Source organism: Lathamus discolor, chromosome 11, assembly GCF_037157495.1.
Source record: "Lathamus discolor isolate bLatDis1 chromosome 11, bLatDis1.hap1, whole genome shotgun sequence".
Lineage (NCBI taxonomy): Eukaryota > Metazoa > Chordata > Aves > Psittaciformes > Psittacidae > Lathamus > Lathamus discolor.
Window position 1 is genome coordinate 12,487,345 of NC_088894.1, and position 27,436 is coordinate 12,514,780.

Here is a 27,436-nt window from a genome sequence, read left to right on the forward strand (position 1 = left end):
AGCTTCTGCCTAAGAGCTCATCTCAGTCTCCCCTTGGGCAGGTTAAAGCCATTTCATTTTATTCCAAGTATTTTAGCTATTCACTGATATAATGCAATGCATCAAGGGATTCAGTGATACTCAAAGCAGAAAGGTCCTCAGACACACTAGTAAATTATCGGATTAAGAAACCACCCCATCATTTATTAAAATAATCCAGAACAAACAGGCTGTAAAGAATAAGGTTGTTCCAGCTGCCTGGCTAAAAGTAAAGAGGAATCACAACACACACTCACCACTGCATCAGCCCCTTACTGTGCAGAACAGGTTCTGCCTTTAGTTAAAGCAGTTGGCTAACTGAGCAGGAAGTAAAGCACAGCCCAGGCACAGCTGGGCTGCCAGCTGATGCTCCCTCACTTACAGTTTCTGAGCTGCTACAGCAGTAACCTTAAAAGCATTAACGGTGCTCATGGGATTTCTTTTCGTCTCCCAGCTACACCTGAACACTTCCATTAAGACACTTCACTGCACCTGAGATGCTCACCCAGAACTCCTGTAATACCAGGGCTTTAAAATACATTTGTTAGAACAGTGCATAACTGAGATACCATTGCTATGACAGAAAACATAGAGCTGAGGCTCCCAGCTCTATCCTAAACCTGTTGCTTCCACTATTAATGCAGCTTTGACTTCCCCTTAGTGTGGGCATTTGGACATGAGGGACCAGAGTGTTATTACAATAAACCAGCTCAAGCAGCCCTCTGGCAGTGTTGCTCAGCTGTTGTTTTCTGCAAGTGTAGTACATACACCCAACTAGCTTTAAACACCATATGTTACTCGTGCAGAAAGAGGCCAAACTGCAGGTAAGTTACGGCCAGATTAAACACCACAAAAGAACTGACACCAACAGCCCCAGGTGAAAATTAATCAAGATATTTAATACAGTGCAATCCATAGTAGTTTCTTAATTAAAATAATTGTGTGCATGTACCTGAATGGGTTATGAATTATCACAAAAAAGCAATCGACATTGTAGTGCTAGGTAGAAAAATGTACAACTGAAACTGAAACCTTCCCTACTTCCAAGATAGCATCTGCCAATTGCAAAGCCTCCTGACCAATTGAAATGGGAGTAGTGACTAGGTTGCTGCAGTGACAAACACAAGGCTGGCCACACATCAGTCAAGGGATATAAATAGAACTTGCAAAGAACTAAAAACCTAAAGCACTCTTGCACCTAAACACAATAAGAAGCCGATGGTGGCTTACGACTTGTCCTGGTTTGGAAATGCCTTACGAGACTTCTAGACACACTTGAACTGACTTAAAATGACAGAGTGTTCTTTTTTCAGCTGACTTCAATTGAACATGGCCCAAAGTTTGCAGATGAAGATCCAGCAGTGGCAGCAGCACAGTCCAAAAGCTGAATGTTTTGATTTTGCAAAGACCTTTTTACAGCAATTCAACCGTCTAAACCGCAGGCAATTCCCTCTGCTCCCCTCTCTTTCCTTTGTGCAGACCATGCTACGCAGAAAACAGCAATGCAGCTCCCACTGCTTCGGGTTAAAATTAAAGATAAAGACATTTTGCTTATGCTTTCTCCTCAACACAACACATTTGCACCCAGAATAGGTAATCAAAGTCTTTTGCCAGCCGGTTACTGCTGTGGTTACATAGTTCCTGCCCAAGCTTCCAGCTCTTTCATGTCATCATCCTCCTCTTCCTCTTTCTTCTTGGCTGCAAAACATTAAAAGGAAACCAATGAGTGAGAATCTTGGCAGAACGTGATTCTTTGCAGGAGGGAAGCCTCCGTGCCACTGACCAAACCAATCCATGAAGGACCAAACGCCAGCAGAGGATAAAAAACACACAAGAACTGAAGTAAAAGGTGCCTTCTGGAGAAACCAGCATGGGCTGAACTTCCTGATGTTACCACTTCAAGCGGAAAACCAACAGCTTACATGCAGGAACACAGACTGCACGAAGGGTAACGTGACCAGTGGTGTCTGTTGGTTTCTATCAGCCTCCAGCAAACCCCAGGCCTTCAGCTTCTGAGCCCTTCTCAGGGGGACACAGTTTCTTACAGAAATTCATCCCATTTTACAACGTTTCCCCCATAAAAACTTAATTCCTTATTCCATCATGAAGTCGTCAAAGGGCAACAAATGAGACTCTTCATCAGGGACTGCAGCGACAGGACAAGGGGTGATGGGTTCAAACCGAACCAGGGGAAGTTCAGGTTAGCTATAAGGAAGTTCAGGTTAGCTATAAGGAAGAAGTTCTTCCCTGTGAGGGTGCTGAGGCACTGGCACAGGGTGCCCAGGGAAGTGGTAAATGCCCCATCCTTGGCAGTGTTCAAGGCCAGGTTGGACAGAGCATTGGGTGACATGGTTTAGTGTGAGGTGTCCCTGCCCATGGCAGGGGTTGGAACTGGATGAGCTTAAGGTCCTTTCCAACCCAAACCAGTCTGGGATTCTATGATTCTACTGTGATCTGGTCTAACCAGGTACAGAATTTGGAGACCTCCAAGTCTCATGACAATTCAAGCTCCTCAAGGGGCTGAAGAGCTAACTATGGGTATGTGCTACTGCCCTCCTCTAGCAGCAGGCTGGATGGGAATGTTGAGCAGCACTGCCTTGCTATCATTTCTGGTCCTTCCAGCGGAGCAAATGCTGCTATTTGTCATAATGGGACAAATTCAGCCTCTGGAGATCAAACCATTAACTGAGCAAAAAGGTATCAACCCAGAAATAGCTGCAATGGTTTTGCTTCAAAGGGGAAAAAAGGGTCAAATAATTCCTACTCAAAATGGTTTGTGTCATTCCCAATGAAACATCTGTGTAAGAGAGAACTGAGTCAGCTTTAAGGCAAACTCCAGACCTATCATTTGTCCAAGTTTGGAATTTGGTTTGCTATATTAAGCTCTTCCAGTCTCCTGTAAACAAAACCAGCTTTTCCCTCAATTCCTTCTGACATCAACTCAGCTGACAGGCAACAGCTGACAGTTTCTCATTCAGACCGATTAAGTCAAAATCCAGACAGCTCCTGAGAGCTGGAAAAGCAGGAAAGCTCAAGAGCATTTTCATTCAGTGACTGAAAAAGAGGTAATAGAGGCAGCTCTACTGCAGAAGGCACATTACTTCTTTCCAATGCCTTGATAGGTGAAGCAGTCGCTTTGAAAGCCTGACTTATGATGGCCAAAAGTAAATCTTTAACCCCAGTGTTTATTAAGTCAATTTTAAGGACAAACAATTTAGGTTAAAAAAACAAAAGCAAAGCCACACCAAATCCCCACCCAGCACCATCCCAGAACCCTCGAGTTTCCCAAACGTCAGCCTTGGAGCAGTTTTATTTAAGTAGGATGCCCTTTAAATACAGTAATGGAATTCTAATTTCCATCCAAAAGCAGCTTAACATAAAGCCTATAAAACACTGAGTTTTATACTCATCATTTTTACTACAAAAACAGTCGTAATTTGTATTATTTTTATTATTTTAGGAAGTGCTCTGTCTACATAAGTCTTAGGGTGTACAGTTAAATATGTGCACAATTACAAAGCCTGTTACTAGTGCACAGCCACCTCTACCTAATATAATGTAAGAATATTATGTATTTGGGTGTACTTGGGTTCAAATCGGTATGGTTTAATGTCCATACGCAAAGACTCTTTAGAGAACAAGAACCATTTAACCAGCTAGGGAATCAAATGAAAAGGCACACATTTATTTCATCTATTTCTTCTGCTTTTGGATCTGAAGCTAGATGAAGCCTCAGATTTAAGCTATTTTGATAGAACCTACTCCCCTCTCATCATCACTTTTCAGCAATGCTGCCAACCAAGACACAAGGAGGAAAACACTAAATCAATTCTGTCATAAGAGAAGAACTATAAAGACACAAGGAGCAAACTTCACAGCATGCCACCTAAAGTAGAACCTTGCTGTTTGGCAGTGTCTGATGTTGCCCAAGTCCTTTTAAGCCTGCAAGAGGGGCAAAGTAATTACAGACACACTGACCAACTGGGACTACCTTCAACCACTATTGTTTGGGGCTTTTGTTTAGATAAACACATTAGGAAAACAACTTATTCATCACACACTAAGGCAGATACAGCAAAATAGGCTAGTGAAGTGTCATATCCATTACTGCATGCCAGAGGTATTCCAGCTTAGGGATATTTCATGAGGCATTACTTCCAGTGCAGAGAAGAGTAGTTCATGTTTAACAGCAGCTTTGAACTGCCTGTGTAAATACCAACATTTCCTGCCCATTCCCCACATAAAATCATCGCAGTAATTGAGATTTCCAAGATATATCTGCTCTAAGACTGGGATGACCCAAAGTTTGGTACTGTCTGGCTTGAGTATGGGCAAACCTCAGAGGCACCAACAGCTAACCCCAAAGGGGACTCTGAGCTTAGTTCCAACCAAAAGCTGTGATCAAGTTGAAAACCAAAGCAGCAGCCAGGAAGCATGGCTCAGTGTGGGAATCTGCACCAGCCTGGGACTAATTCCAAGAGCTTATTTACTTTCCACTCCCTTTTTTTCTCCTTTAGGATGTCTGTCAAGATTACCTCCCTGTTGGGCCAGTAGCTACTGGCAGAAGGCTTCCTTTTAACACATCTCCACTCTACCCTGAGCATCACCCATGCTGTGGATAAACTGGTAGTGCTAGAAGAGATAATAACTGTTCCTGTGATGGATATTCATTTGCATGGTTCTGAAAGGCAGGTTACCCCCAAGGAGAAACAGTACTAGATGCATTTGTGATTCATGAAGCAACTTCTCTGCATTGCCTGCAGTTACATCTCTCACGTCTGAGGAGCTGGCAGTTGCAATAAACATACTTTGAAACAATCCAAGATGTTTCTGGTAAAGCTCCATCCATACCTGGCTTTGAGGGTATTGATATTGAGGGCACATTTGGTAGTGGTACTGTCTCGGGACCACTTATTTCCAGCAGGTTTTTGTCTAGTTCTTCTTGTTCTAGTTCCTCTAATTCTGCCATGAGTTCATCCTAGGGTTTTAAAGGAGGAAAAAGAAGAAAAAAAAGAATAAATTTTAAGTCATATTTATTAGCAAGTAGGTTTATATGGTCATATTATTAAAGAGAATAGCTTAAACGCACAGGATGAGGGCAAAGTGAGAAGATGAGGAGCCTGAATTCCTGTACATGAACTCTTGGTGGGTGAGGAAAGCAGTGAAGGGAAGAAGAAATCTAAGTTCATTCTCAAATCAGAGCATTCTCAGCAGAAAGTCAGGGCCACAGCTGCTGAATGCACTGTAAGAACAGCCAGTAACAGGTTCTAGGAGAGAACTTGTATCCTAGAACTACACCTAGACACATGCAATAGGCAGATCTTAAAAGAAAGATCTCATATGAGTCAGCATCCCTGGGCTTATTTAAAAGACATGTAGAAGTGGTGCTTAGGGACATGGTTTAGCGGCGTTGGCAGTGCTGGGTTAACAGTTGGACTCAATGAGCTTAAGGCTCTTTTCCACCATAAATGATTCTATGATACCGAGAGGCAAATTTCAAGCATACCTCATCAAATTCTTCCCCAAATCCTACTGGCTTCGAGATGGCTGTTGAAATCTCATCTGCCAGCTCTTGCTGTTCTGCAATGTCCTGCATTAATTCATCTACTTTATCAATATCCCTGGAAAAGAAAGGAAAGAGTTCAATACAATCAGGCACTTTCCCAAGAGACGCTTCAGACTTTATTTCTTGGGTTCTGCAGAGACACCACACCATGGTGATAATTATAAGGTCCTTTCCCAAAATATACTTTGCATGCAACTCTGAATGTTATCCCCATCTCAACAAAACTGTGCATGTGTATTTTACTTTGCCCTTGCAGCTTACCCCACAGCACTTATATACAGAGCCTTCATACAAAGAGGTTTTCTTCTGCATTACCATTATTAATAATAAACTGCTCTGTTCCCTCATCCAGCATTATTACATCTATAATTTGCTTCTGGAGCAAGTACAAGATTCCCACAATGCAGTTTACCTTTAATTACTGCTACAAACACAAACTCCACTGCACAGAAAGACATTAAAGTCTTCCCTTGAGGTTTAAAATGCTTACTGCTACTAGATGGATCTATAACTGGTGCACCCTCCCATCTGCTTTAGACTACACTAGTGCTAGCTCTCTTTTGGACAAAAAGAGCAGCTTCGTGCTGTACAAAAGTGTAGGAAACTAAGAAAGCACGATACTTGCATATTTTGTTCAATATCAAAGTATATCTAGTATTTTAGCTTAAGTTAGAGCATTTTAAAAGAACATTTAGCTCCTTTAGATCCACCTTTGGTTATGAAACACTTGGCATTTAGCAGCTCAAACAAACGACAAACTAAAGGTCCTATGGAAAGATGCAGAAGGGAATAACTTACATGTTGTCATGAGCAGCTTTCATAGCTTTAGCAGCAAAACCCATGTTCTTAAGCACTTCAGTGTTCGTGTTGGCATTCTCAAGGGCTTCCCTCTGAAATTCAATTGTTGATAATGTGCCATCTATCTGTGCAAGCTGCTTCTCGTACCTCTTCTTACGCTTCAGGGCCTGAAGAGCAGCTGAACAACAAAGAAAAGGGAAGGATTTGTGAGATTTATGTCCAAAAAGCCATTCATATCTTGTCCCAAATGCCACTCAGCAGAGTACATTGCACATTCTATTGTTTGCTGTCCACTCTTCTTCCTAGATAAACTAAGCTGCCTAACCCTTGTGTTCACCTCCTTCAACAAAGCTGTTTAAAGGTGGCCAGATGCCTGCTGCCCACCTCCTGTCACATGAAGAAGCACGCCAAGAAACTACTCAAGGATCACTCATAACACACCACAAACCAGAGGCGACGCTACAAAACCCAGCAGGTTCAATAGCCAAGCTGAGCCACCTAAAAACATCCTTGTTCACCATCACTCCAACACATCAGGGCACAGCTGCTGGTGCAGCTCCTGCCAGGTGAGGTTATAGAGCTGCAACAGGTTCCTACAGGAGCAGCTCATTCAAATACAAACCAAGTGTTTCTTCACCTTTGCTGCTTACTGCTTTGAAATGCACATTTTGTACATATCTAGAAGAATTTCTATAAAAACAAGCTTTGTGCATGTTCACTATTACTCCAAGGTCCTGTCCACACAGCAGTCTCTACTCACAGACATGAGAAGAGAGATGCCACCACTGAAACTGGTTTGAGCCATTTGCTGCTCACAAGCAGTTGCACAATGCAAGCTCTTGCAAGAGAAGCCCACCCACGACAGCACCAACACAGAGCTCCACACCCAATAGGGATCCACCAGTGCAGGAGGACTGGTCCAACTCGCTGCACAGGTTAGGACTTCTCCAAGCTGAGCTCCACCCCACCCAGACAGGTATGCACCCAATGGATGACAACAGGCAACAGCGAGCTCTTCCCAAGACACCCGGACAGGCAACAGGTACCACATTGTTCCCAAAATACTGTCAGTGAACATAAACTGCATCTGCATCTGATCTGCGCTGTATGTGGCTACAAGCTTTGGTAGGAGCTGCAGTGTGTGCAAAACCTACCAAGCCCTGAGCACTAACAGACCAACACCAAGTGTAACGTAGAGTAAGACCCAAGTACAGCTTCCCTTCACGGGGAAGTGACATTCTCCTCTTGTTATGAACAGGCTCGTCCACTGCATGACAGTCTTGGACACGTAATCACAGCATGCTTTGGGTTGGAAGGGACCTTAAAGCTCATCCAGTTCCAACCCCCTGCCACAGGCAGACACCTTCCACTCGAGCAGCTTGCTCCAAGCCCTGTGCACTTCACAACCTCAGCGTGGACACAAGCTCTGTCCTGCCAGCCCTGCTTCCCTTTCCTGAACTCAGCCACATGCACACTTCATTCCTTCAGTGCTCTACATCTCTGTGAGACTCCCAGCAGGAAACAGTTAACATGACCCAGGATCAGCTCTGCTGAAAATCCACTTTGTGACCTCCCACAGCTCAGTCACATGCCCCAGGAATGGTGGCAAATAAAGGCTTCAGATCCTTCAATCTCTAAGTGACGTTATCTCAAACCTTTGCAGATTTCCTGGAGTGAAGCAGGAAATCCCAAAAGCAGACAGCTTCCCTTATCTCTGCTCTGAGGGGGATAAGTTTGTGGCATGATGAGTATGGTCCCGTAACACACACGAAGTAGCTCCACTCCTAAAAGCAGACTGGTCCTGCAGCCACGCTGTACTTTGTCAGATGCCATCATGGGAAGCTTGACAGTCCTTCAAGATGACGCCCTGGCACCCAGAGCCCTACACATATCTTCAGTTCTACAACTAGCTGTGAATATGCTGGATTTGATTACTTTAGAATTAAACTGCTGGATGAGAGAACAAAGAAGTACTTTGTGAAGGCACTGCCAAGGCTGCCAAGGACAAGGTCATACAGGTTAACTCAGCAGAAGCCACTGAAACCACAGAGCACAGGTCGCCTCGACTGTTCCAGCAGAACCCAAAGACACAAAATAAGCCCCTTCGTTGCCTTTCACTCCAACAACCAGTGAGTCTCCCCAGTACTTTGGGTCAAGTCCAACATCCAGCCTCATCTGACAGGAGCGGGAACAGGCCTGGGGTTCTGTGTAACACATGACAGCATTTGCTCTGCGGAATCAAGCACAACACAAACATCATCTGACACGTTCCAGCTTTACGCCGGATCACAAAGTGCTGAGTAACACACTGCTGGTGTATTTAGTCTGGTTAAGTCTGTGCTAATGGCTTGATTAAGGATATATAAAGTTTTCTTACTCAAAGATAAAGCTGTTAATGGGCTGTGGTTATGTAGTGACAGATGCTGGGGAAGTGTCAGCAATTAGACGTTCTTTATGGAGGATTTTGTGCATCATGGAGAATTACTGGCAAACCCAGAGATTTTACAACCATTAGACAAGCCCAAGTAAACTACAATTTGCGTACAGCTCCCCACTGCAGCTTTCTCTGAGAACAGCTACAGTTTAGCTGCAGTTCATGCTTATGTACTTTGAAAACAAGCTGCTCAGACACCAAACACTGCAGGAATCATTGTAAAAGACCCTGTGGTGAGCTTGTATCAGGACGGTGACCCTATGCCCTCCCTTTCCCACACACACAAGTTCAAGTGCACCAGAATGCACTGCCAGCCTCCACTCTGTGTTAGAAACCCTTTCCTTCATTCATTTATCATTTGTAGACAGAGATCAAGGCTCCTGCTTTTACAAGCACTGTACACAGCCCTCCAGCTTGCACAGCAGAGCAGGGGTCCACTGCAAGCCCTGAAGACAGCACAGCTCTCCCACCTGGGTGGAAGCTGCAGCACTGCTCCTGCCCAGCTCCTGCTCAACCTCCATGAAATGCCTATTTCAGTAGCCTAAATGCAGCAAGGACTGCTCCACAGCCCCAACACTATGCGCAGGGCAATGCACAGAGTTTCTGTATCTGGGCAGTTTGGAACAAATATTTAGCACAGGTCGATTAACATCAAAGTGATAAATAAACGAGCTTCTGTGCTGAGGAAAATCTTCCACAAGGGATTGCCATTTTTTGCAGCTTAAAGCACTAAGTAATGTGGAACAAGGTATTCAGGGCCTCAAATTAGATGATCACAGCTTCCTGCAATTTATTTTCAGATGGGTTTCCAGCTTAACCAGCTTTTAATGTAAAGTCCTTGTTTATAACTAGAAGGTTTTATTAAGCTGAAAAGTTAACAAAAAAACAAGTTAATTTAGGACACTTGCATTCATAGAATCCCAGACTGGTTTGTGTTGGAAAGGACCTTAAAGCTCACCCAGTTCCAAACCCTGCCACGGGCAGGGACCCCTTCCACTGGAGCAGCTTGCTCCAAGCCCCTGTGTCCAACCTGGCCTTGAGCACTGCCAGGGATGGGGCAGCCACAGCTTCTCTGGGCACCCTGTGCCAGCGCCTCAGCACCCTCACAGGGAAGAGCTTCTGCCTAAGAGCTCATCTCAGTCTCCCCTCGGGCAGGTTCAAGCCATTCCCCTTGGCCTGTCCCTACAGGCCCTTGTCCCAAGCTCCTCTCCAGGTTTCCTGCAGCCCCTTTAGGCACTGGAGCTGCTCTCAGGTCTCCCCTTCAGGAGCCTTCTCTTCTCCAGGCCGACCCAGCCCAGCTCTCTCAGCCTGGCTCCAGAGCAGAGCTGCTCCAGCCCTCGCAGCATCCTCATGTGTTTGTTTAAGACCACTGCAGTTAAGTCAGTTTTCCATCTCTGAGGCCTGACTGCCCAACTTGCAGCTCTTTCTGGATGAGCACCACATCAATACCCCCATCTCAGAGCTCACAAGGAATTTTTACAGTAAGGGTCCGTGTGGAGGCAGCAATGGGAGCCAGGGGCCATTTCCCAGCCAGACACAGGCAAGAGGGAAGAGCCACAGAATCCTGCTTGAAATGCAGGACCAGCACCAGTCTGCGTTAGGAGAGACAACAGACCTGCAGCTGTTCCACATGTTGCCATCATACTTTACATACCTTACAGGATGGGGGTACTTGACAGAGGTGTAGATTCAAGGAGGTGACTCTGTTCTGATCTACAGCTACTTTCTCTCTACTCTCCTATTTAAGCACTGATTTCTGAAACTAGTGAGCAGCTGCACCATTTTTCCTGCAAAGAGTCTATACCATCAGCATAAACCCTACTGAAATCTTAGGTACTACAAGAGAAATAAACCCTTTTTAAGTCTTCATTGAAGTCAAAGCTCTCAGTACTTCACCAGATGGGAATGGCACTGGCTCTTTTTCTCCAAAAAACAGAAGTCTCCAGAATTTGAAATAAATAGGAACCAGAGACAACAGGCTACAAACACATCCTCTGGCATCACACACATGTAAGAAATGGATGTGCCTTTCAAGTCCAAGTGCAACATGGCCCATCTCTGCTCTTCATGAGGGCTGCTGTCACATCAGGCAGCCGTGGAATAGGCAACCCTTGGGCTCCACACCCCTAATGATGCCTTCACTGCTGCCAAGATAGTAATTACATACGTAGGCAGAATCATTTAATAGTCAGCTTTAACTGCTGTCGAACTGCTTCAGCAGGACCTGTGACCGTATATTAAGTTTAAAACCTTCATCTTCCAGCCTAGCCAGAGTTCAGGTGCAGAGGAACCTGCACACCAGGAACAGGTACAGAAAGGTGACAGGCAGTGTCTGGTCAGCACTCACTGTCCCATGAGCAGCCTTGGTGTGAAGCGATGCTCCAGGGAAGGTGCTCAGTAACACCACGTTTCTCCTCCCAGAGCATCCTGCCTTTGGTTTGGGATTAACTTACTCTTGAAATTTTATGGAATGGTTTGTGTTGGAAGGGAGCTCAAAGCTCATCCAGTTCTAACCCCACCCACAGGCAGGGACCCCTTCCACTGGAGCAGCTTGCTCCAAGCCCCTGTGTCCAACCTGGCCTTGAGCACTGCCAGGGATGGGGCAGCCACAGCTTCTCTGGGCACCCTGTGCCAGCGCCTCAGCACCCTCACAGGGAAGAGCTTCTGCCTAAGAGCTCATCTCAGTCTCCCCTGGGGCAGGTTAAAGCCATTCCCCTTGGCCTGTCCCTACAGGCCCTTGTCCAAAGCCCCTCTCCAGGTTTCCTGGAGCCCCTTTAGGCACTGTTAGAAGATAACTGGAAGACTGTTAGAAGGTCTCTACATGTTATACCCCTATTACTTATAAACCCATTAGTATGAGGAGAAGACAGTAGTTGCTGAACCATTTTACAGCAAACTGACAAATTACTCTCCTAACTTGCTCAACAGCCAGGGATTATATAACTGATGCGAGCAGAGAAAACTGGCGGTAGACTTCAAATTTCCTATTAAAAAGGAGTTTACCATTTAAGATAACCTTCACTTAATGAACCAACACGGACCCAATGACAGCAGAATAATCTGCTCACGCCACAGCAGTTTGTTTTCCAAGATGATTGCAAGAACCTGCCAGTAGCCACTCAGAATTTTACACCACCTTTACAACCTGTACCTTATCACTAACAGGCACAGTGTGTGGTCTAGCTCCTAAGTACAAGGTGCATTATGAATTGCAGGCACTTAAAATAGCCTCAAAAAAAAAAAAACCAAAAAACCAAGCAGATAACAATTTTACTTGAATTTCAGTGAAGTTTTCAGCAGAAGGTATGAGGTATTCACTGGGGAAGAGCAGTTATATATGTGGTTACAATTAAATTAAAGGTAATACATTTAAAACTACCTGGGTGACTCCTGCCATCCATCAGGAGACAGTGAGCAGGCTCAAAATGAGCTTCTCCATATGACAATTTTGATATGGTCATTGTCTCTATTATCAGCTATGACTGGGATGCTGGAGCCAATTTTTGTTCATAAAGATTTCGGCACAGAGCTTTGACCACTTCAAATGGATTTCAATAATTTATGTCCCCTTTTCCATTGGCAAAGCAACAGATAATGGCTCAGTGTTAATGACACCAGACTTTAACCTCTGCAGGTCCTTTTTACACAGAGAATCTCACAAAGGAAACATCAGCTCCCAGAGAGGAGTAAGTCCAGTACGACAGCAGCCGAGCCAAAAGCAGTTGGATTTGGACTGACTGATACAACAACTTGAATGGAAGAACACATACTAAAGTACATTTGAAGACCACTTAACAGCCTTTTAACACATAATATTTTATAATACATAAAAAGCAATTTCTTCCTCTGTTTTGGGGTTTTGTGTTAGCTGGGTTGGATTTTGTGAGGATGTATTTGTCTGACGTTGAGGGGGTTTTATTTATTTAGTCTTCAGCGGATGAATTCTAAATTACTATTCGAAATTTCTTATTGATTTACTTTTCTGTGATAGATCCCTCCAGAAATTCCAGCAGTTTCACACTTCCTGTTTGTCCAGCATGAACAACAAGAAGGGTTGCATCATTCTGCCTACCAGAGGAACACCCAGCCCTCCGACAGGACTGATAAGCAGGAACTGGTGTTACGGTTTGAGTAGTGCACATTCACAAGTGAAAACAGTGGAGTCATGTAGCCAGGCTCTCCTCCACCCTCAGCACTGTGTGCAAAGCATGACTGCTCACCCAAATAACTCTACTTTGTTCTCAAGAAATGTTATCTGTAAGAATTTCATTTCATGTATCCTGGGCTGCATCAAAAGCAGCATGACAGCAGGTCAATGGAAGAGATCCTGCCTCTCTCCTTTGCTCTCGTGAGTGTACTTGCAGCACTGTGTGTAGTTCTGGTGTCCTCAACATAAGAAGGACATGGAGCTGTTGGAGCAAGTCCAGATGAGGATGATCAGGGGCTGGAACACCTCCTGTATGAAGACAGGCTGAGAACACTGGGGCTGTTCAGCCTGAAGAAGAGAAACTGCATGGAGACTCCATAGCAGCTTCCAGTGTCTGAAGGGAACTACAAGGATGCTGGAGAGGAACCCTTCATCAGGGACTGTAGCAATAGGACAAGGGGTGATAGGTTCAAACTGAAACAGGGGAAATTCAGGTTAGATCTAAGGCAGAAGCTCTTCCCTGTGAGGGTGCTGAGGCACTGGCACAGGGTGCCCAGAGAAGCTGTGGCTGCCCCATCCCTGGCAGTGCTCAAGGCCAGGTTGGACACAGGGGCTTGGAGCAAGCTGCTCCAGTGGAAGGGGTCCCTGCCTGTGGCAGGGGTTGGAATTGGATGAGCTTTAAGGTCCCTTCCAACACAAACCAGTCTCTATGACTCTATGTGGTTTTGAAGTATTTCAACCCATATATAATTATTATTAACAGAGCCATTATAAATCTTCGTATTTTCCTTGCAATATTTACAGCACTTAAAGTGAAATAAGAAAAACCTCCACTGTGATAAGAAGCTGCAAGATAATAGAAACAATCTTACTACATGGTACTGCATCCAGAGAGGAAAAACTGACTATGAACATATGGGTGATTTAGTTAAAAATCAACAGCCCTCCTGCAAATAAGTACTGCTTCTGCACTTGAGGATAAGTAGTGTTAATGGGCTATTTACACATACAGCAATTCTGTTGGGTTAATGCTTTTAAATATCACTAGTAGAAATTAATGCTCCTAAATATCACTAGTAGAAACATAGATCTGTAGATACAAACACGGAAGAACTTAAGACTTCTACATCCTAGCAACTCCAGATTTTGCTGGCAAAAACATGTCTCAACTTGAGAGGCGCAGGAGGCCCACTTACTTCAAAGAACACTGGGGAAAACTGGGAATATAATTGAAGAGTTTCACTGAATTCAAAGCCTGACCTGTACCAAGGTCCATGTGTTTACGAACACGGTTTAACCCCACTGGTTGCTGCCTCTGCAAATACGTGCTGAAAAATCACACCCATATCTAAAGTAAAAGGCTTCTCAACAAGAGGAAGACACGTGGATTAGTAACTCTAACTGAGGGGGAATACAACTTGATCTCACATCTAATTCTTACCTTGTTTCTGGCAAACGAGAGAAGAAATCGCAGCAGCAGAGACAGCACTGCAGAAGGACACCAGCTGTATTCATATGGGATGAAAGAGTTCCAGAGCAGCCTCACATATTATTATGTACACCAAACATCAGACACACCAAAATAAAGTGTGCAAGATACCTGCAGAGAAGCTCCCCAGATGCGGGAGTCTCCAGCAGAAAGCCCAGACACTAAAGATGATTGAGATGCTCAGCTTCCTGTTGCCTGGCACACTTGCACTGTGTATCCATCTGCAATGTGCTCAACAGAAAGAAGCATCATTATTCTTGCTGCTCCTGAAGATACCACTCCATCTTCCTGGCATTTGCCTCAGCAGCAAATTTAATCACAACCAACATCCTCACTGCCCCTGAACTGGAATAAACAAGAGGCACCAAGAGGTGTAAGAAGTCACTGGCTGCCTTTGACTGCAGTGGAGGAGCTCAATCTTAGGCAACAACTCCCATCTCTCATTCTACTGACAATTAGCAAAGTGCCTACAATGTTTCAAAAAAATTCCTAGGAAGCAAAAAGGCAAATTAAAGCAATTCACAAAACGTCCTCCAGTACTTCAAGCAGCTAAAAAGGTAGATACAAATCCCATTAATCTCACCAAACTTCTCAGAAGAAGATTTCTGTCTTATCTGTACTTAAAACACAAGATTACAACTTCCTCCTGAGCAAAGCAGTGCCGGAACATTTAGTCTATAGTGCAAGAGATTAAACAACAATCAGCACTCCTGGTCTAAACAGCTATAAAAATGTAAACGGGGAAAAGTACATCAGCAATCACAGCTTTGATCTATGCAGTACCCACAGCAAACAGTAACCACCACCTCCTTCAGTGACTGCAGCACTGCTCAGTGCTCTGAGCAGCATCAGCTCGACCTTTGCACCAGCAGTTGATGCTGTTCCACATGCCACAGCTGACATGCAAGGCCGGAAGTGTAACGCTCTTCCTTGTCACGCTCCCTCATTATGAACTAGTCACACACAGTCATTTTCATGTGGCGCACAGAAAGTGTGTTTCCAAAGGTCAGAATCCATGACTACAGTGGTGTTCCTGAGAGAGTAATATAATGACAGGACAAGGGGGAATGGCTTTAACCTGCCCGAGGGGAGACTGAGCTGAGCTCTTAGGCAGAAGCTCTTCCCTGTGAGGGTGCTGAGGCGCTGGCACAGGGTGCCCAGAGAAGCTGTGGCTGCCCCATTCCTGGCAGTGTTCAAGGCCAGGTTGGACGGGACGTGGAGCAGCCTGCTCTAGTGGAAGATGTCCTGCCCGTGGCAGGGGTTGGAGCTGGAGGAGCTTTAAGGTCCCTTCCAAAACAAACCAGGCTGGGATTGCATAAAACTGCTCTTTTCTCACAGGGAAATTCCCAACCAACCAAATTCCTTACACTTAAAAGTATTTTTGCGAGTAAGTCACAAAACTCAGAAGATTCTATCCTTAGTGGCCCATTTTGAGAACTTTAGTTCTTGGGGAATGAAGCCAACAGCTGCCTGGGTAAATCCATCAGGCATTTTCCAGCTTTGGGCAATTACTATTACAGTGTTGCCAAGTCTAAGAATTTCGTTGAGGCTGTCACAATATTTAGCACTTCTCTTAACATCTCATCTGGTGAAGTTCTGCTATTTGAAGATATGAAAACTTATTTTCTGTATGCTCAGATTACAACACTAACGAAGAAGGGGGAAAAGTCAAAACCACAAACCTTTAGAAACCCAGAAGTTCTAAAGCAAATAAGAGAAACCATATTTATTTCAATAAAAAAATTCACTTGTACTTCTTGAATCCCCCTCCACACACATAACTGGCCACACTGCAGTGCACCTCCTGAGGCCAGAACTGCATTTCCTCATGGCAATCCTGCTCCCTTCAGCAGCACCCAGCTCCCGGAGCCAATGGTGGGGCCAGGGAAGCACTTCCCAGAAGAGACTTTCTACCACTGGGTTTCCTCCTAGGACATTGCCCATGCTGAGCTCACCATGAGGATGCCATCAAGACATGTTATCCAGGGGGGATTGCAGTGACTGTCCATAGCTCGTAGCCAGCCCACAATGAAGTTTGCTTTATAGCAACTTGCTTTCTTTCGTAACTAACCAAAATCACCTGCACATTTCTAAATACCACTGGCTGATGTTGCTGTCACCCTGGCCTTTGTGATTCTTTTCAGTTCCACTACATCCAAGCCACCTCAGTGCAGCCACCTGGAAATAAACATGACATCTTTAAACCTGAATAAGCTCCTGCCAAGCCATGAAAAGCACATATAACGTGGATGTTTGGTAACATGTAACACAGCACCACATTAGTGGAAGAGCCAACATAGCTGATGTTATGAAAGAGGGATTCCAAAAAGTCAGGTTTTACAGTGAAAGACACTGCAAGCCTTTGAAAGCACAGAGGAACCTGGGAGGAACCCAAATGAGCTCAAGATGCAGTTACACAGCCACCTGAGGAGGTTTGTGCCTGCAGGGTGGTGACCATGGTGCCAAGCCTCTTGGATTACCTGGTGTCTAAACCAATTCTTGACCTCAACACATCACAGCTACTGGATGAGGGACTGAGGACAGAGCCCTGCTCATCTTATATTCTGTTCGGAAGCAATTGCTGGCTGGAGAGTAGCAGCTGTGGAAGGTGGTACTGTTTGGTTATGGCTCCAGATCTGATCTGCAAGGTGCAGCAACACAGCCCAGGATGGAGCATCAGTTGGACTGATAGCACTTGCTGAGCAGGCTCCCTGAAATGGGTGAGGGCAAGGTCTGCAGGAGCACAGGCTAGTGAAGAAGTTCAGAATGAGAAATGCAGCAGTCATGAAAACCTGTTCTGAGCTCAGCCCTCACTTGCTGCACACAAGAATCAGCATGCATGTCCCAGCGTGTGCCAAAGGGACGGCTATTTGGACAACCCCAAACTTCCATCGTTTGCTGCCAATCGGGACAAGACTTTCAAGACAACCACTGTCTGTATCATTACCCTACTCTTATATTTGCCCCTATAAAAATGGTTGTTGGCAAGGCTCCATTCCAACAGTGAAGCTGCAGGAAGCCACAGCAGACCTTTTCCAACTGGGCTTCCAAGTGCAAGGACACCATGTGCAGTACTATTATTACCTTTGCACAGCCAGGCACTGAGCATCACTAGGACAACTTGTGCTCTCCCGTGCTCCCACCAGCAGGAGCTCACCGTGGCCGTTTCACTGCCCTCAGTACTGGCCACAGGGAAGGTTCCTCACCTGCAATCTGAGCACATCCTTGCAAGCAGAGCTGCCTCCATCTGCCAACATCTTCAGCAACTGTGACGCTGCTTCTGCTCAAAGACTCCACTGGGATGATTACAGAACTAACCTCCTTATCATGTGCTGCGGCCTTGGCTTGTCTGAGGGAAAGCAAAGGTTTATCAACATCTGACATGTGGCCTATTTAGAACCCTTCAACTGCACCCTTTTTGTTTCATGTACTTTGTGTCTAGTGTGCTGGACAACTGGCTGCAAACTTCATGGAAAACATGCAAGCTGCCTCAATTCATAGTTTTGTGAAAATCACCTATTTTTAAGTGCTGTGAGTGAACAACAGGATTTTACTTTAGATCCCACTTCCACACTCTCACTTTGGAGCCTTCCTGGCTGCAGGTCAGGCCACATCCTCCCTGCTCACACCACATCCCATGCAAAGTCTGCGGAACAAGCAGCACACACTGCCTCAAAAACCAGACAGGGCAATGTTAGCAACTTTGTTTTTTCCAAAACAGATGGGATTTCACAGGGGAGAGCAAAAAGCTGCCAAAATCATCAGTGGTCTCTTCCCAGCCAGACCCAGTGCGTGCCAACAAAGCATCCTCAGCCTGCTGCTGCCTCCAGCAAGAACAAGCACACAGGAGCAATGCAGAGCATCTCTGCAGGCAGGAAAGGGGGCTACCAGAAAAGCAGGCAAAGAGGCCTGTGGACACGCAGAGCTGCAACACAAGTCTTGCAAACATGTCCATTTGGTCCAGTAGAAAAGGCAAATACAAGAGCTCAGAGCTGGTGATACCCTCCTGTGTAGGTCATTCCTCAATGCCAAACCAAAGAGCAACTGCAAAACAACCAATAATCCTTTTCCTGGACAGCACTGGCTGCAGGTTCCTCCTGGTGTGACACCATCCCTCCCTTCTCTGTGTTCAGTTAATCCCCTGCTCAGCAAAGAAGCGTGGCCATGACCTTCCCCATCACTTCAGGCCTGGAAGCACTGGGATTTGTCAGGTAAGGAGCAGTGACCGCTCTGAACTCCAAGCCCCGATGTAGCACCTCTCCTACAGTGACCTGTGTGCCCAGCAGCACTGCAGACTGCACCATGGAGTGTACCTGAGCACCCAGCATCCAGACATCCCTGACATCCCAGCAGGTCCAGCTGCAATCCTGCTGCTCAACCCAGGTGAAGCCCAAGTATGAGCACATGGTTCCCATCAAAATCCAGTCAGAGCCAGAAGGAATTGATGGGCCTGAATGATACAAGTGCTAAGCACAATAACATCCTGGTCCAGATACACACTACACAGCTCAGCACTAATTCTGGTGGTGAGAAACAGCCTAGCAGTTTTCTGCACAAGCCTGAAGGGGTTACAGCAAGTTAACAACATACATCACCCGCAAATTCCAGCTTTGAACCAGCACTCCTTCAGCAGGATTCAGCACCTGGGCCTGGAGCTTAAATTGATTCTAGAATCCAACATGAGCACATTTGGAGAGAAAAAGGTAATAAAACCAAAGTAGGCGTCTGCAAATATGCCAGATTTCCCTTCTGACAGGGCTTGATAGAGAACAGGGACAGAGGAAGGATGTACTGCATCAAATTCAGTTCCTAACACATCTGGCACAAACACAGGGAGTTTTGATTTTCTTTATGCCACTTTTTAAAGTTGTTTTAAAAGGTGTTTGAGACTCCCCACGTTCCTGTTCTATACGCCATCAATCAGTCTCCAAAAGCCTTTGTTAAACACAGGTAGGGCAGAATTACAAACTACAAGTTTTGTCTTTTTAAACACCTATTTTAACAGAGGAATTATCACACTTTTCCCAAGGGAGCTGGTTAATGCTCAACTCATTCATCTCAGCAGAGATGAAAGACTCAACCAGCACTCCTGTTAGTTCTCTTGCAGAAGCCCCAGTTTATGCTTAAGCACCTGGAACTCAAAGATGCATTTCACATTAGACTATGACTTAAAACACAGCAGAATGAAGTATTGAATGAATGGCTGGATAATGTTTGCTGTAGGACTCCTGCTTCCCCTGCATCAGCATCATGGAAACAAAACCAAGTTCAATGTATTTGACTCTGGAAACAGAGATCACTTCTCTTGCCAAATATCAAGCAGGACCTTAAAAGCCTTTTTGGAAGCAATCCATTAATGTCTAAGCCCTTCCACTTTAGTCATTCAAGTCTCCACCTGTAGCCAGGCCTGAGGCTGCAGTTTTCTGTTCCTTCAATTCCTGATTGGTACAATATTCTGAACTACTCAAACTGCTAAACAATACTGCCCACAGCATCATGCAGGAGCTTCTAGTGCTACTGAACAGTCACCTGGGCCCCTGCCTGGGAGCTCACACTCAAATCACATTCATTTTGTCACAAATAGTGCCTCTAAGCTGATCAAGCAGGACAGCCAGGAACTGCCCTCATCCTTCCAGCCACATTCCTGGCTCCCTCCCCTGCCAGCCCCAGCGTTTATGTGGTTAAGTGCAGAAAACAACCTTCTTTTTTTTTTTAAAGAGTTTAGTTTTGGCTGGATCAGCAAAGTAATCCACCTCATGCACTGCCTACGCCAGTGCTAACACCAGCACAAGAGGAACAGGCAGGACAAGGCAGCTTGTGGCAGCCACATCACTCGGCATGAGCCAGTGCTGGTTCAACAGCCACACTACCAAGCACCAGCAGCATGTTACAAACTAGTTAGTTTCTAGTTAACTAACTCAGCTGCTACTGAAAGCAGCACTTCCAGACACAGCAAAGGGCAAACCAGAGCAGCAGACTGACGTGACAGATAAAAGAAGAGGTGGGTGGTGAACAGTACATTTTCCATCAGATCAGCTGAACTGACTTAATTGTGGCAGCCCTGTGATCTACCCTGAACTGGAGGTGGGCATAAAATCCTGGCTTTTGGCTTCAGGCTACACCCAGCTCTCCTGTTTGTTAGATTTCATGCTGGGTGGAACATAGGAGTGCTCTCTTTCCAGGAACAGCCTGAATTATACAGGGGTGGGTTTGCATTCATTTTGTGTACCCAGTCACCAGAGCTAAAAAATGTTCTATCAAATTACAGTGAAAGAGAAACTTCGACACCAGAGCATCTAAACCCACTGCCCAACAAAAATCACAGCTGACAGGAGATCATGAAATGTCAGCCTCCTGCTAAACCCCGAGTGTATTGACTGCATGTTGGCATGATACTAGCTGGTCACCCATTCTGGTCTTTGTGGACAAAAGGCAAAACCTAGTGGCAGGCAGGAACATAACTACATTGATTCACCCTGATCTAAAGTCTAGAATGGACTACTTATGAAAATGGCACCACAGGACAGTGTCAGGTTCCTCTCCCTACTGTAATTTTAATAGAGGCATAATTTGAGCCTTGGGTTTCCACTAGGAACAGATTCTGGACAGAACAAGGTGGAATGGCTTTATCCTGCCAGAGGGGAAATTGAGATGAACTCTTAGGCAGCAGCTCTTCCCTGTGAAATTGCTGCAGTGCTGCATGGTTCTGTGATTCTATAAGTAGTTGGAGATCAAGGAACTAACCTGTGGCTGCTTTGCATGTGCATGTACTCCCCTGGCAGCTTGGCTTTGTGTGACCAGGCAACAGCCACACGGAAAGGAGTAAAACTGGAGCAGGGGTGATTAAAATCAGCTTGAGCTATGCTGAAAATGAATACTGAGCCCCAGAACTCCGTAACCCTTGGCAAGATCCAGCAGTTTGGTTTGTGAAGTTTGAGTGCCTGATAAAGCATGCCTGTGTGAGGAACCGCCTCCACATGGACAAACTGGAGCGGAATAAAAGGCTGCAGCAGCAGCACAGCACTCCCAAACCGCTGAGCTCCTGAGCTGCCACTTCTTTTGTTAAAGCAACGTCTGTTTTCAAGACATTTAAACTCCAGGTGGACACTGGCTGAGCGGTGTTCACACCATGCGCTGCTGCTGCTAAAGGTGCTGAGGAGCCTCTTGAGGAAAAAGGAAGAAAAAGTAAGATAAACACCCAACTGTGTGCTGTTCTCAAAAGAACACTGAGTATTTCCATGAGAACACAAACCAAAACACAACATAACCCCAGCTCTCCCCAGAACAGGGAACATCAACCTGCATCTTCTCAAGAAACCCTTGTAAAGAGATCTATCAGACTTCTCAGCAGTTTTTCATCCCATGGATAAAAAACACCATGCACATTAAAGCCATAACTGTGGTCTCCCTAACACACTGCACAAGCAGCTGAGGGGCCTCACACCAACCTAACACTTGAAGTCTGTTGAGCTCTTCCTGCCTCAGGAGCTATCATAGAATCACAGAGTGGTTTGGACTGGAAGAGACCTCAAAGCTCATCCAGCTCCAGCCCCTGGCACGGGCAGGGACCCCTTCCACGGGCAGGGACCCCTTCCACTGGAGCAGCTTGCTCCAAGCCCCTGTGTCCAGCCTGGCCTTGAGCACTGCCAGGGATGGGGCAGCCACAGCTTCTCTGGGCACCCTGTGCCAGCGCCTCAGCACCCTCACAGGGAAGAGCTTCTGCCTAAGAGCTCATCTCAGTCTCCCCTCTGGCAGGTTAAAGCCATTCCCCTTGGCCTGTCCCTACAGGCCCTTGGCCAAAGCTCCTCTCCAGGTTCCCTGCAGCCCCTTTAGGCACTGGAGCTGCTCTAAGGTTTCCCCCGGAGCCTTTTCTTTTCCAGGCTGAAGTAGCCCAGCTCTCTCAGCCTGGCTCCATATTGTGGACTAATGAAAAGAAACCATCAGTGAATGAGAAAAGCAAAAGAAGATTGAAACTACTTGAGCTCCCTCAGAAGCCACAGTGGTCACAGAAGTGCCACATCTGTGCAGCCAGGAAAGACCAGGAAGACCCAGAAAAAAGGCACTTTTAAGTAAATGCTGAAAGCCTCCCATGCCAGGAAACAGCACAGACTGAGGGAATCTACACCAGAGAGTTAAGCTTTTAACTTCAGTTTCATGAGGAGTTGGCTGGTTGTACAGCATGGATATCCTAAATGCAGGTTGTGAAAAATATACATATATAGTAAGTTCATCATTAATAAAACCCTGCTAGAAGCCTCCAAGTTTCTGTGCTATCCTTAGACTCCAGAAGTGCAGCAGGAATTACTCAATGAGCCTTTAGAGACACGGCTCACTTGGCACCCAAACAATTCCACAGTGTGCTGCAGAGCAGGGAACGTTTCCTCTCCTCACCCCAAGTGTGCCAGAAGCCAGCTTTCCTCTGAGAAAACAGACACAGCATTCCAGGTTTTCCAAGGTAGCTTTCAGGTAAGCTGCCTGCCCCACTGCTGCAGACACATGTGTTCTTCTGGCCAGCTGAGCATTACACAGACATTACCCACAGTGCACTTCCCTATGGACAGCAGGGATAGACAGAAGGAGTAAAATGCTCAAGCCCCGGGGAACTAACAAGGCTTAAGGATTCCTTAAGCTTAAAACTTAAAAACTAATCCCTGGTTTGATGCTTTTGATTGGTTTTACCTAAAACATTTCAACTATATCAAAGTGTTTCCATTAAAAAGACAGACTTGTACACATAAACCAACATATTTTTATTTTCACTTCAATTATTTACGGATTTAAGTGACTCTGCATCAAAATTAAGTAATTCCTGGATTAAAAAGCAGCCTGAAGCCAGAGATCAAAAAACCCAAACAACTGCATATTAAAAGTGTAGTGTGTTGGAGCTCAGCTGGTGACTGGGATAAATGAGCAGCCCCTCAGTCTGTGCTGAGGGAACCTCACTCCCCAGCAAGCAGGTATCAGCTGCCTTTAGAGCAGCCCAGTAGTAAAAGGTGGCCTCTTAGTTTCAGAAGTCCTCTAGAAAAAGAGAGGGTTTGTTTTCCAGCAGAAGCCCATCCCCAGCCCTTCCCCTTTCACAGCTCCTTGATTACTCACCAGGATCCTGTTCTTCTGCAGACCTCAATTAGCCTGACCCAGAATCCTGCCAGTGAATGGGCAGGTTTTGCTCCTTCCTCCACCCCCAAAGAAACTTAATCTTTCCACTGCCCAAAGTGCTCCAGAGCACACAGAAGGGCAGCATGCACAGAAAGGCAGTGAGAGAGATGACATTACAGCAGAGCAAGACAAAGACCGCAACAACCAGAAGCAGAAAGAGAAGTTTAGGAGAAGTTCAACAGGACCACTGTTAAGACAGAAGATGCAGAAGGGGAAAGGGAGAAGGAGATGTATTTTAGTTCTCCTTTTAAGCCCAGTTCTCCTCTTAGGTTCAAAACTGCACCAGAAACTCAGACTTATTAAAACTGTTGCAATAAATGTGATTTAGAAGTTAACTCGGTCAAGCCTGAAGTCAGGCTCTGTTGAGTCCTTCAGAAGACACCTGGGGTAGCAGAAGTGAGGCCTCTGCCACAGTCCCTGCTGCCAAACCCAACCACACTCTTGGGTGCGCTCCATGTACTCCACTGCTCAAACACAGTGCGAGCAGCAGCCCTGGTGTAACACACTGTTCTGAAGTGTGAAAGAAGGTATAAAATACTGACCAAAGGAGTAATATGAAGCAGAAACTTGTCAGTAATTACTGTAAATTAACCCCTGCTACTTGGCCAAGAGCTGGAGCCACAGCCAGTGCTGAACCTCCTGCTGTCACCCAGCACAGAGAGAGCAACACTGACACAAACAAAGCAGACTCTGCTTTCTTAAAGGCACCACTTTTAACAACCACTGCAGAGCAAGGAAGAAGCTCAGCCAAGCCCTGAAATACCCGAGATGACAACTCACTTCTTGTCTTCAGGCTGGCACACTAGCACACAGACCCACTGACTGGCTTACGTTGGCAGGGACCTTAAAGCTCATCCAGCTCAACCCCTACCACGGGCAGGGATCCCTGCCACTGGAGCAGCTTGCTCCAAGCCCCTGTGTCCAACCTGGCCTTGAGCACTGCCAGGGATGGGGCAGCCACAGCTTCTCTGGGCACCCTGTGCCAGCGCCTCAGCACCCTCACAGGGAAGAGCTTCTGCCCAAGAGCTCAGCTCAGTCTCCCCTCGGGCAGGTTCAAGCCATTCCCCTTGGCCTGTCCCTACAGGCCCTTGTCCAAAGCCCCTCTCCAGGTTTCTGGTAGCCCCTTTAGGCATATCAAGCACAGCTTGTAAATGCATAGCTAGACATCCCCGGAAGACCAGGTTCCACCAGTAAACACCAGCTTCCAATATCCATTTACAAGCCACATACAGCTTTAGGGCTCCCTGACAACAATAAAAGCATATTTAACCAAATCCTCAAATTCAGCAGAGTTTTGGTAAGGAGTTTTTCCTGTTAGAAGCAAAAACCCCACAGTAAAACAAGGCCTGATCCCGCACGGGTGCGCTGCTCTCCCCGCTGCTCCTGCACCCAGCAGCAACACCCGGCCTCGCTTCGCCTCTCCCTGAACCACGGCACCAGGGAGCGGGACCCGGACCTGGCTCAGAGGAGCCAGGCATCCCCATGACCCGGTTCCAGGCAGCAGTGACGCGGCCACCCCCGGACTAGGGCTGCCCTGCCCTTCCCCAGGCTCCGGACGGGCCGCGCTGGGGCGGGGCCAGGCGCAAGCACCGCAGGGGGCTGCGGCCACACAGCGGGGCCTGGGCCCGGCCCCCCCCCGGCCCGGCCAGCCGAGCCCGGCCCTGCCACTGCCGGGGGACGGGCCCCACCGCTCACCGCGCTTGTTCTTGGTGCCGTGCTTGCGGGCGGCCGCCAGCTCCTGCTCGATCTTCTTCTCCAGGAACTCCTGCTTCTTGCTGAGCATCTCCTCCGTGTCGCGGAGCCGCTGAATCGCCTCCTGCGGGGACGGGCCCTTGCCGGCGCCCTTCCCGCCGGCGCCCGTCCCGAACAGCTTCCCCAGGAGCCCCGACATGGCTGCGCCGCGCCGGGCCGGGCCGGGCCGGGCCGCCGAGGCCGCTGTGTGAGGCGGGGGCTGAGAGCACGGCCGCGAGCCCCGGTGCGCGCTCCCGTCCCTCCGAGCCCCCTCACGGACCGGCCGCCGCCGCCGCTCTCCCGCAGGGCTCCGCGACCCCGCCCGCCTCAGCCCGCCCCTCCGCCCCCGCATACAGCTCCCGGCGTGCCCCGCGGCAGCCGAGCCGCGCCGCTGGCGGGAGCGGCTCGCAGGGGACGCTGGGAGTTGTAGTCGCGGCCCGGGGCTCGGCGCGGAGCACGGCGGGAAGGTGCGGTCTGCCCAAGCGGAACCAGGAAGCGGCGTCACGGGGAGCGCTGACGTCAGCGGGAGCAGGCGGTGGCCGTAACGTGTCGCGACGGACACGTGTCGCGATAGCGCGAGGTGACGGCCCCGAGCTGGCCGCTACCAGCGTGAGCTGCTCAAACGCAGGGCCGCGGTTGCCTCCCTGGTGGGACTCATCCTGATCACTGCGGGGTACCCAGCCCGCTGCCGTCACACGCCCCCACCCGTTCCGCGCTCTGTGACCACGGTGCCCGTGCACCGAGCGCCCCGGCCGCTACTGGATACGCGGCCGGACTTTCCTTGCGCTCGGTCCCCGGCACGTGTGTCCGTAACGAACGCCCCGGCCCGGCACAGCGTGGGGTGAAAGAGGTTAAATCATAAAGAGATCTGGGGCAGAAACAGCGTTTCCTGCTGGAAATCACTGGAGGAAATGAGGCGCTCGGTGAGCAGGGTTGGACCGGGCAGTGCTCTCCAGCGCCGAGGGGCAGAGGGGAAAATGAACCGACCGCTCAGGAGGCGAGAGCGCGTTTGTCCCCCCAGCACGCAGGGCAAGCTGTTACACACCACGGAAAGAGCCCCTCTCCAGGTTCCCTGCAGCCCCTTTAGGCACTGGAGCTGCTCTCAGGTCTCCCCTTCAGGAGCCTTCTCTTCTCCAGGCTGCCCCAGCCCAGCTCTCTCAGCCTGGCTCCAGAGCAGAGCTGCTCCAGCCCTCGCAGCATCTTCGTGGCCTCCTCTGGCCTCGCTCCAGCAGCTCCACGTCCCTCTTGTGCTGCTGCCCCAGAGCTGGATCAGGGCTGCAGGTGCAGTGCTGGGTGGCATCTTTCAGCCCCCACGTCCTGAGGCCGTTCCGTGGCTCTGCTTCCACTCCTTGAGTTACACTCAGCACAACCAGTGAAAAAACAGCTCTCAGCATCCCCTAGACTGGCCCATGCACAGACCTGGTGGGAAGCAGGGCTCAGGAAGGAAAGGCCAGGCCTCCACAGAGCCTCCGAGCTGAAGGAGCAGCACACAACAAACACATCATCTCAAAATAGACCCAAGCGCAGCGCTGCAGCGAGTGCCAGAGCCCACATAATGACACCGTGTGGTGCAGGTACGGAGGGGAGAAGAGGAAGAGTATATTTAAGCAAACGATTTCCTGATGCTGTTCCCCTCCTGGGAGAGCTGAGTACTTAAAATAGGCTACATTGTGGGCAAGTGAACCCTGCCCTTCACAGCAGACAACATGCTTCACAGAAGCACAGGAACTCATAAGGAGGAAAGGCAGCCCAGCCAGCTCCACTCAGAGCAGGATGGTTCTGAGCTCTCACAGCTTCTCTGTGTAGAAATGTCTTTCTTTACACCAAGTCAGAAGCTCCCGTGTTCCCGCATGTCCCTGTTGCCTCTTGACCCATTCTTGTGCACCTCTAATTGTCCAGCTCCACCTTCTCCACTCCTCTTGCAGGCAGCAGCAAGACCTCCCCTTAACCTCATCTAAAGCCTGAACAATCCCCTTCTCCGTAAGGCCGTGGGCTCCGTTTCCTAATACCCCCCACAGCAGGAGGTACAGAAGCATCACAAATAAGTGAAATGGCCAAAAATGGAGTTGGGAAGTCAGCACAGGCTGTGGGACCTGT

General features: G+C 47.6%; 1 protein-coding gene across 1 annotated transcript; it reads right to left on the bottom strand.

The window, feature by feature from the left end:
- Window positions 1–896: 896 nt before the first annotated feature.
- CHMP4B (charged multivesicular body protein 4B) lies at window positions 897–25,664 on the bottom strand. Its single transcript, XM_065691524.1, has 5 exons — window positions 25,304–25,664; window positions 6,383–6,560; window positions 5,525–5,639; window positions 4,870–4,996; window positions 897–1,716 (listed from the first exon to the last, which is right to left on the bottom strand). The coding sequence occupies exons 1-5, from the start codon at window positions 25,497–25,499 to the stop codon at window positions 1,649–1,651; spliced, it is 684 nt and encodes a 227-aa protein (XP_065547596.1). The 5' UTR covers window positions 25,500–25,664; the 3' UTR covers window positions 897–1,648.
- Window positions 25,665–27,436: the final 1,772 nt, after the last annotated feature.